The sequence below is a fragment of the Vicia villosa genome, linkage group LG6, assembly GCF_029867415.1.
Source record: "Vicia villosa cultivar HV-30 ecotype Madison, WI linkage group LG6, Vvil1.0, whole genome shotgun sequence".
Classification (NCBI taxonomy): domain Eukaryota; kingdom Viridiplantae; phylum Streptophyta; class Magnoliopsida; order Fabales; family Fabaceae; genus Vicia; species Vicia villosa.
In genome coordinates this window covers 102,291,794-102,301,506 of record NC_081185.1, presented here as the reverse complement: position 1 = coordinate 102,301,506, position 9,713 = coordinate 102,291,794, and the positions used below count along the sequence as shown (strand labels likewise).

General features: G+C 34.4%; 1 protein-coding gene across 1 annotated transcript; it reads left to right on the top strand.

Annotated features, from left to right (window-relative positions):
- Positions 1 to 2,227: 2,227 nt before the first annotated feature.
- Positions 2,228 to 5,499, top strand: LOC131609438 (uncharacterized). Its single transcript, XM_058881129.1, has 4 exons — positions 2,228 to 2,659; positions 3,785 to 3,854; positions 3,952 to 4,038; positions 5,153 to 5,499. The coding sequence occupies exons 1-3, from the start codon at positions 2,477 to 2,479 to the stop codon at positions 3,999 to 4,001; spliced, it is 303 nt and encodes a 100-aa protein (XP_058737112.1). The 5' UTR covers positions 2,228 to 2,476; the 3' UTR covers positions 4,002 to 4,038; positions 5,153 to 5,499.
- The last annotated feature ends 4,214 nt before the right edge of the window (positions 5,500 to 9,713 follow it).

Sequence of the window (9,713 nt, the reverse complement as noted above, 5' to 3'; positions counted from 1 at the left end):
AAGCTTGATTAGGTCCCAATTCTAAAAAAACCTAATCTTAAGCAATAAGTAGCTATCAATGCAATAAACGATAAACTACTCTATGAATGAAAAATCTAGGCATGCAAATATACTACAAAATGTAAATGCAAGAGTAAAAGGTAGATAGATGACACAGGGATTTATAGTGCTTCGACTATGTAGTCCTCGCGGGAGTCTACGTGCACTCTTCAAAGAACCTGCATAATTCCATTAGCTTGACAAATATTCGAAGAGTTTATATAATCACTTATCCACAATAATACTAAAGGAAATAAAGCATCAATTTTGGATCTTGAATTGTATACGGCTCCATGCCAAACTCTTCTGCGCAATCTTTACTCGATCGACGCTTCAAGAATATTCTAATATCACCAATTCTGCTCCAAGCCTTCATTTGTAGCAATCAACCCTTTGATTGTACAGTTTCCTTGAATGGTGAATTGTCTGAAGATTTAAGAAGAACTCTGTCTTATTTGTAATCTTCCACACAGTCACTACTAAGGTAATATGGAGAGAAGAACCTCATTCTTTTCACTGGAATTAGTGAGCGCCAGTAACAATTTTTCAATCTTGAAACAACCTAAAAAACCTTTAACCAATCTCCAAGAAAGGTTAATTTCAAGACAACCTCTCCCTTAATCAATCATAGATCTCTCATGAACAAGATCTGAAACACAAAATGAAATTGAAGAAGAAAAAGATTCAAGTGCAAGAACTTTGAACTTTTCAAAGTGAGGGAGCTGATTTCAAAGAAAATCACCAATGAATATGAAATTCTACATATGGAAAAGTATTGACAAAAGGTTTTATATGTGCTTGAGTTTAAGCACAAAAATGAGTGGTAAAAGTTGGTTAAATTTGAATCAAGAGTCAATGCATGTAATGAGTTAAATGAGCAAGTGAATGGAATAAAAGCAATTCTGATTTTGACCCATTTTTACTTGATTCAAATTAGGTACAATGTCTGATTGGAATCAGAGACCTCGTGATTCCAATCATGTACAAACTGTAATTCGAATCAATTGAGCCCTTAGAAAAATTCTGAAAAATTGTGTGATTCGAATTATGTGTAAAGTGTGATTCGAATAAAATTGACCATAGGTGACTGAAAATTGCTTAACTCGAGTTACGTGCAAAATCTGATTCGAATAAAGTGGTTTTGAAAATTTTGGTTCACTTCTGTTGGATTTGAGTCGAATCAAATTGAGTGTGCATTTGATTGATTCGAATCAAAAACTTAAAAACTCATTTTTTTTCATATTTTTAAAGACACTTTGAGATTATTCTTTGCACCTAACTTGAATCAAACACATATAGCTTTTATTCCACAAACTCATGCAATTGTCTAAAGACATCTTTATCAAATTCAAACGTAACCATTGATTTATACATGCTAAAAAGATAACGAATCAATTTCAAACTTGATTCAAAAGATGTGCAATATGAGGGAGACTCAATAAAAGACAGTAAACGAAAGCGATAAGGCAAACAACAAAGTAATCGTATCAGGGATGTTCCCCTACATATGATAATGACATGCAACAAACTCCCCTTAGAGATGTGCAACTACAAACATCGACTATAGCGAAGTTTTAAGTAAAATCATTCCGCCTTATACATATCATCATCAAGAGTTAAGTCAATGTTCTAATAGAACCATGTGTCGGAAGCAAAAAAGTCTGTCTAAGACATTTTCAAAAAACGGGAGACGAATACTTCTATAGATAACACATGTGTTAAAAATCTAATAATTTTAACTTATTTTCAAAAATATATTATAATAGTAAATATATTTTTAAACTTCCTTTTATTATATTTTTATAAAAAATTTACTTAAAAAATAAAAATTATTACTTAAAGAAATATTTTTTATTTATTTTTTGAAATTTCCATATATTTCAAATATTATAATACGTAATTTCATATATTCGTATATTAAAATTGTTGTTTATTCAACACATTAATGAATTTTGATAAGATCAAATTATAATAATAGTAATTAAAAAACAAACTCAAGAGTTGTGTTGTGACAGAGTAACAAAAAGAGATTAACTCAAAAACCAACAAAGCAACAGCTTAACAAAATTAAACTGTTTTTCAAAACAAAAAAAAATACAGCTTAACAAAATTTAGGTTAAAATCTCCCTAGAGATATTCATAAAAAATACAATAAAATAAAATATTTGTAATTGATAAATTTCATAGATTTGTTTTCGCCAAAACTAACACACAAGCTTTAACAACTTCGCTACACGCCGCACTGCTTTTTCCCCAATATCAGCTCCTCTTTCTATAAACTGCAAAACCCCTTTTAAATTCTCCATTCAAATCCTTCTATGTTCTCTATATAGCACCACTCAGAGCTTCCAAAACCCTAGAAAGTTAACAATTTCACAATTTCTGGGTTTTTTAGGGTTTTGGAAAATTAGTTTTTTTGAAGAAAAGCGTCGTATATATGGAGAGCAGCATAGGGAAAGATAGCAACGAACGTGTTCCTTTGTCAGGGGTGGTAGCTGATTGTGTGAAGCGTTGGTTTAAGGATACTTTAAGGGAGGCTAAAAGTGGTGATGTTAATATGCAGATTTTGGTTGGTCAGATGTATTATAGTGGCTATGGTGTTTCTAAGGATGCTCAAAAGGTAGGGTTTCTTTGTTTTTTTTAGTGATTTGAATTGAATCAGTCTTTTTTTTTTTTAATCTAGTTGCATTGGATTGTGGTTTGTTTGTTTGATTGGTGATTTTTAGGGTTTTCTTGTGATTAAATAAGTTAATATTGATTGATAATAGAGAGAAGAACAAGTTGGTGACTATAAACAGATTATGTTAGATCAATAAGTAGTAATAAAAGAGAAAATAGAGTTGCCAATCACGAATAATGAACATGATATTTGTTTACGGTAGTTCGACTAGGTCTTTGACTAGAGAGAAGCTGAACCGAAGCTCCATATTAGTACTACGATTCACATTACAAGAATACCCTTGAACCGCACGGGGAGACGAGCTCCCGCAACGAACAGTTGGTCCTAAAACACGTTTAACTCAAATTCTAGGGCTTCCCCGTCCCCTGCTCCTCTGCTTATGAAATGAAGCACCGACCCAGACAACATACTAACAAATAAACACAGATAATATGTAATTAAGAGTGTCAGTAATGTGTCAGTCACAGAGGCATGTCTTTAATTTAATGTGTCGGTGCTACATATCTGATTCTATTGTAGATGCTAACAATGTTATGCTTGGAATTACAAAGGAGTGCAGTTGGTAGGGCCTCAATTATGGTTGCAATTGGGAAGCATAAAAACTTTGATATCATGGTCTAGATTGTAATTATGAACCTTTTAAGAAAACATGTTTACCAAAATTCACACACATGTATATGAGTTTAATTGAAAATTTGTGTTCCTGTCTATATATGTGAAGAGGAGCAACATTAGAAGTTCTATTGTGGGTGTGGATGTAATGACTTGATAAGTCTTTTAAAGTTAGACATGCATTTATAAATCCAGTTTTATTTTTTTTAATAATGTTAAAACTTAATGCTTGTTTTGGATTCATTTTAATGTATAATTTGCAGAGGTTATATTAGAAATAGATGTGAATAGTTTCTATTGTAAAATATATTGATTTCATGAACCTCTTTGAATATAAAGAGTAATAGTTTGATTATGAAGTATGGACAATGATTGGATTCTCTGTAATGTAGATATATTTGTTTGACTGTCTTTTTGGTTTGGGATGCTAATGTTGTTTGTTTGGAAATGAAGAGTAAACTTTGGCTGACGAAAGCATCAAGGGTTAGATCTTCAGTTTGGAAAGTTGGAGACAAGCGTCCAGGTAAACCCTCCGCTGTTGTTAGCAGCTTATCAAAATTGTCATCTCTCTTTTCCTTTGTAATTTTGTGTGACTTTTTTTCTCTGGGACGTTTTATTAGGTTATAATGCAAGTGATTCTGACTCTGACGAATCGGATGAGGACTCTTAACGAGACTAAATCTTGTCACATCCCTCAATTCTGAAAGGTGAGTTTATCCCATTCTTTTGAACACTCTTCGTGTTGTTACTCATTAGTAAATTGTTTTTTGTGTCACATCATCTGATGGAAAAAACTTGAGCCTTAAAATGTGATTTATATTGATATATTTTGGATCAGGCACTTCAAATTTATTTCTGATTTGGAAATGTGATACCATGTTTCTTATTGGTTTTGTTTGTGTCATAATTTAAGAATGGCGAGGGCTATTGTGATTTTAGCACTACTGTATCTTTTAAGCAACATGTGATTGATGAAATTTATGTTCTGAGAGTCGGATTTTTTTTTTTTGCTGTAATGAAACATGTGATTTGACTTCATATAGAATTCAGGAGTTTATGTCGAATCCAGTTGAAAAGGAGCTTCAGGAATTTTGTCAGAATTTTCTAAATTTTTGTCCGTAGTAACCTTTGGAGTTGAATTTGAAAGCTTAATATAGCCTACATGTTCTCTTTTAGTTTGCTTAGTTGTTCTATACTGCTTTACCATAGTCTCATGCATGTTAAATGATATGTAATTGCCACACAAAAAATGAGGCACAGTAAAGAATGTCAAGATGCTAAGCTTTTCCTTATTACTTTGAATCCTCAATTGCTTTGGTATCATCAATTGACTGTTGTCGTTGTCAACATTCTTCTAAGAAAAACCAATGTGATTGTAGTACAAAGCAACAGTTTGGTACTTGGTTTATGGCACTTTTCTTTTTAACCTTTTAAAAGTTTGGAGTGTTTTTGGGAAAGTCCACTTAAAGACTAAAGTCTTAGATACATAACTAGCCGAGGCTGGGATAGAGTGCATATCAATTTTGGATGAACACACATTTCATTTATTTGCACAAAGGAAGAGAGTGGCGGCATTTGAAATGTAACATAGACCAATTTTTGTTGCAGTAGAAGTGTTAGGGAAACTGATGTTGTATAATAAGCCGTATTTTTCAACTACCGATATACACAAACTTAGTTTACTGCATACCCTGAATTTGTGTTCCATAAGTCGTATTTTTCAACAATTGATATTTTTTGCTGCAAGTTGATGGATTTACTGAAATGTTTAACTACTTTGCCCTTTCTGATGGACCGATCTCTTGTTCTTTTGTTTTATAGGTATATGCATTGTGCGACATCATGCTTCTTCATAGGCACCACATGGACGTTCTTCCAGTTATACATTTGCTTTGTGATTAGTGTATTGTTTGCTACATTTTTTTTATCAATCAATGAAAAAGAAAAGTGACATTAATTGACTATTGAGCAAATTGTTTGATGGTAATTGAGGTTTCTTTTGCGATTTCCATGACATGGCCCCGTATCATGCAAATAGAATAGGGACGAATCTAGAATTATAGTTTTATATGATTTTGAAATTTGTCTTATATATCATTTTATGTACGCGTTTGTCTATAAAATGATGTAAAACTCTGCAGTTTTATAGACTCATTTGTTTGGTTTCATGGCATGTTCGATTCTGTCCTATGTTTTAGTTAATCTAGCTATATAAGCATATGTAAGCGCCCGATTCTGAGTAGACCCGAATATTGTGGGTGAGGAACCTTCCATATCCTTCAACATTACTTCGCTAAAAAAAAACGTTTTCATTATCTCTGGTAGTACACTTCGGATATACACATCCAAAAAAAACGTTTTCATTATCTCTGGTAGTACACTTTCGGTTAAAATATGTTTGTCTAGATATACACTTTAGAAAACATGTAATTATTTAGAAATATGGGGAGTGGAGGAAGTTGATCTCCACTTGTGTGGATGTTGATATAGAGGAACATGAAAATCTTGAGGTAATTTTGTCCTGTACCACTTAACCTTGATCTTCATGAAACTCGTCGTCAATGCAGTTTATTAGTTGATAGTCAAGTTTAAATTTAAAATTTCGGTCTACTTAAAATTAAGGATTAATAAAAGAGATACTCCATCAAGTCATAATTATAAGCAAAATAATTAAAAAAAATTAATTAATTTTCTTGATTTCATTTACAATTAAAGTAATTTTACTATAATATTTTTAGTTATATTTGATGAATCAACTATCATTATCAAATATTTTTTAATTAAATCAAGGGTATACTAGAAGCATTAATTCGTTTAAAAATTAATGACTTTTATTTATAATAGTACTCAAGATTTAAGATCATTTTTTTATTTATAATAGTGACCCAAGGAAGTAAGTATAATATATTCCCAACTTGTCCCATACACATTCATAATAGGTAAATGGCCTTTGCCTTTCACAACAAAAAAAGAAAAACATGGAATGGTAAGTGTTTTCACATACATTTGGCAAAATGCCCGAGCCAGTTAAATTGACTCTTAGGCTGAACAAGTTGTAATTTTGAAGGACATCGTTATTCACACTTAGTGGTGCTCATCTACTACAGTGAATAATCAATAATGCTTATAAAATTTAGAACTTAATATCCGGACGCACTCAAAACGTAACTCCGGTCAAAACAAATTATGTGTTTTTTGTTTTTGTTTCGTCTAATATGGAAGTTAACTTCTGAATTTTCGTGATATGCATAATTTGTTTGGTTTTGCCTGTTATCTCTTGGATTTGACTTCTTTGGTTATGATATGATTTTTCTGATTAATTAAAGGTAAAATGCCTTATCACCATAGAAAGATTGAGACATGGTAGAGTGACCCAGTATGCTTTCGTTCAGAGGTAAAAAGCTAGACCTTCACGTCCAGTCGTTGGTGCTAGTTCATTAATGCAAAAACACTGTCTTTCCAAGTTCACATGTCTCTTGAATCCACTCCACTAGTTCTAAGAGTTGTGATATTTATAGCCACGATCCATGAGTCAAGTTATGGGTGATAAACCGGTTTTAACTCAACTGCTTGGCTGGAATGTAAGGATAGGAAGACTCGATCCTTCCTCTTCATAGGAAGAGAGGTTTCCTCCCCAAAGTTATAACAATCATATTATCTCCTATAATGTGGTATGACACGTCTTTGTGTACCTTAAGTTGGACTCATATGGTATTGGGTCGGGCAACCCACACCTCAAGCAAAATGGCATAGGTTGGGTGCGCCCACATACTTGCCACGTGAGGTCTCCCCAGCTTTCCATATGTCATTATAGGGCCGAATATGACGTGGTTTAGTCTCCTTCCATGGCACAATCAAAGTTATCTCGATCCTCGATCCCACAAGCATAAGGCCTAAAAAGGACAAAGTGATTTAAACTAGGTAAATAATAATCCCTTTTTGAAGGAGCGGGTCCCTCAAGCGAGACTTGAAGGGAAAGTCCCTCAAGCGTGATTCGAAGGGCAAATAGCTCAATCGTGAGAGGTACGTGAAACATTTAATGCTTTGTTATGAAAAGTTTGTCTTAGGAAGGCACAAATGATGTGAGCCATCGATTAAATTGCATACGAGAATCAGGGTCGGGGATGATCTCCCACCCACTAGTCGGCGCAAACCTACGACCTAGTAATAATGGCCTATTCGACCTAGGTGTTAGGGTTCATAATTAGGTAAGTATCAACATTTTTTAACTTCATTCTCCATACGCACTTTGCATCCCCTAATGAGATCTCTTTGTCACGTCCATCCTTACCATAATCATTAATCTATATATTCGGGTAGTGAATCATTTCTTCTCATTTATTTTTTCCTTTTACTGGGAATATTGATTATTAGAGATCTAAATGAAAATAACAACGACATAAAACCTACTACCCACGAGTTTCGGAGGTGTGGAGATATCGTGTTTATGAAGTGAAGTGGTCGAATGAGATGTTTGATTATAAACTTGCAGATTTATGAATGTTTGGAAGTTATGATAACCGTTCTGGTTATAGTAATAATAATGATCCCATTTTCCTCTATTCTTTCTCAATACAAACAAGACCATTTATGATACCCAATTCTTCAAAACGTTCAGGTATAGAGGATTTTGAAACTCTTTATAAACTTGAGGATAAGGTGACTTCTATTTATATTAAAATAAATTTATATGGTTCAGGCATGAAGAAGATGTTGAACTAGAACCTTGTTTCGAATGGGAGAAGGTTAACATGGTTGTCCTTTGCTAACTCCGAGGGCGAGTTCTTCTATATGCATATCCTCGTTATCTATGACTTAGGGGGTATTGATTCCCTTTATCGTGTTTGAGATTGAGGTCTTTAGGACCACAGATGCAGCCTATCTCAAATATCGCCCAACATACGTGATATTATTAGAGCAATCAAGATCCTTTGTAACCATCTAGAAGTCACACATACGATAGGCGTCTTCTCGTTCTACGACACTACACGCAAGGGCGACTAAGTGACCTTAGGCGCCCTGTTCGGGAGGGTTCTCTTCACCCCTCATTCAAACAGCTACCAGAATTAGAAAGATATGTTTGTAAGAGTATGGTGAAAGATAGGTGTTCCATGGTGATGTTTGAGGAGACAGGTGAAAAATTAATTTCCACTATATTGGACGAATGACCTTGTTCCAATAAACGACTTCAATCATGACTTGTTCACCGACACATATAGGGTAGTCGTTGAGATTTTGGAGGAGTTCCATATTATGATCTCTAGGGAAATGGTGGAGTATGATCAAAGCAATGACATTGGCAAGAAGATCGATGATTATTTGTGTAATTTTAATGTATATCTAGGAGTTGTAATCAGAAAATTTATTTTGATTAATGTTTTTTCTTTGCTTGCAAGGAGGATGACTTTAATGATCATTATCGAGAGGAAGGATCCTCATGCTAGGAAGAAGCTAAATGGGGTGAGAAATGGTCCAATGACCTCTAGAGTCACTCCAATGGCTTGTTGAGCATGAGAAACTATTCTTTCTCCAAGGCCTATGAAGACTATTAAGTCTATCTTGGTTGAAGGGGCTTTATCTCTGATTCAGAAGAAAAACGTAACGACGTTTAACCCGATGAGACTATAGACATGAATGCCTAGGAACCTATCGACCCCTATGAAACGCGCACGAATGGAACCACTTTCTTGACTCCTTCAGGGAGCAAGGGAGCTTTATCTCTCTACTGCGATGACTTTGATGCCAAGAGTTATGTGCGAGGAAAATTTGATTTTTCAGCCAACTTCTCCAACAATCATAAGATGGCAACTCAGTTGAGGTATGGGCATATGCCCAATTTAATAGAGACCTATATGCTAAGAGGGATCATGCTGGCGTCTAATGTTCGATGCCTAAATCCAGTCATATAAATTTGTAGTGAATCTAAAGACCAATCTGAACACCAGAGACGCTCACCTAGACTCCGAAATCATTGAAGTCCACTACAGAAGAGCATGATGGGGTGCAACGCTCATTGAAAATGCTGAAGGAGGCACATAAAAAGAAAGATGAATCCGTCAAGAAGCTTGGTGGGGAGCTCTCTCAAGTGAAAGACGAGTTCAAAATGTTGAAAGAGTTCACCTAGACAGAAGCTCTCCTCAAGAAAAAAATAGAAGAGGATATAGCCGATGCCAAGTGCGAGGTAGTTGATGTTGCTAATAATGTTTGAATTTGAGTGAGCTTGACTTGTTCAAATCGTGAAAGATGTTCAATTTGTGGATAAGGAAGATGATTGTGTTCAAGAAGTAGTCGCCTCTCTTGAAGAGGAGAACATCAACACCCCAAAAACTGATCATGTTAATAAGGAGAGGCTCACTCACGAAGAAGGCGGATTCACCCGTTC

Excerpts from the sequence above, each read along its gene's own strand:
- LOC131609438 (XM_058881129.1), top strand. The coding sequence starts at position 2,477 with ATGGAGAGCAGCATAGGGAAAGATAGCAACGAACGTGTTCCTTTGTCA. Across the intron at positions 2,660-3,784 it reads TTTCTAAGGATGCTCAAAAG|AGTAAACTTTGGCTGACGAA; the intron begins GTAGGGTTTCTT and ends TTGGAAATGAAG. Across the intron at positions 3,855-3,951 it reads AGTTGGAGACAAGCGTCCAG|GTTATAATGCAAGTGATTCT; the intron begins GTAAACCCTCCG and ends ACGTTTTATTAG.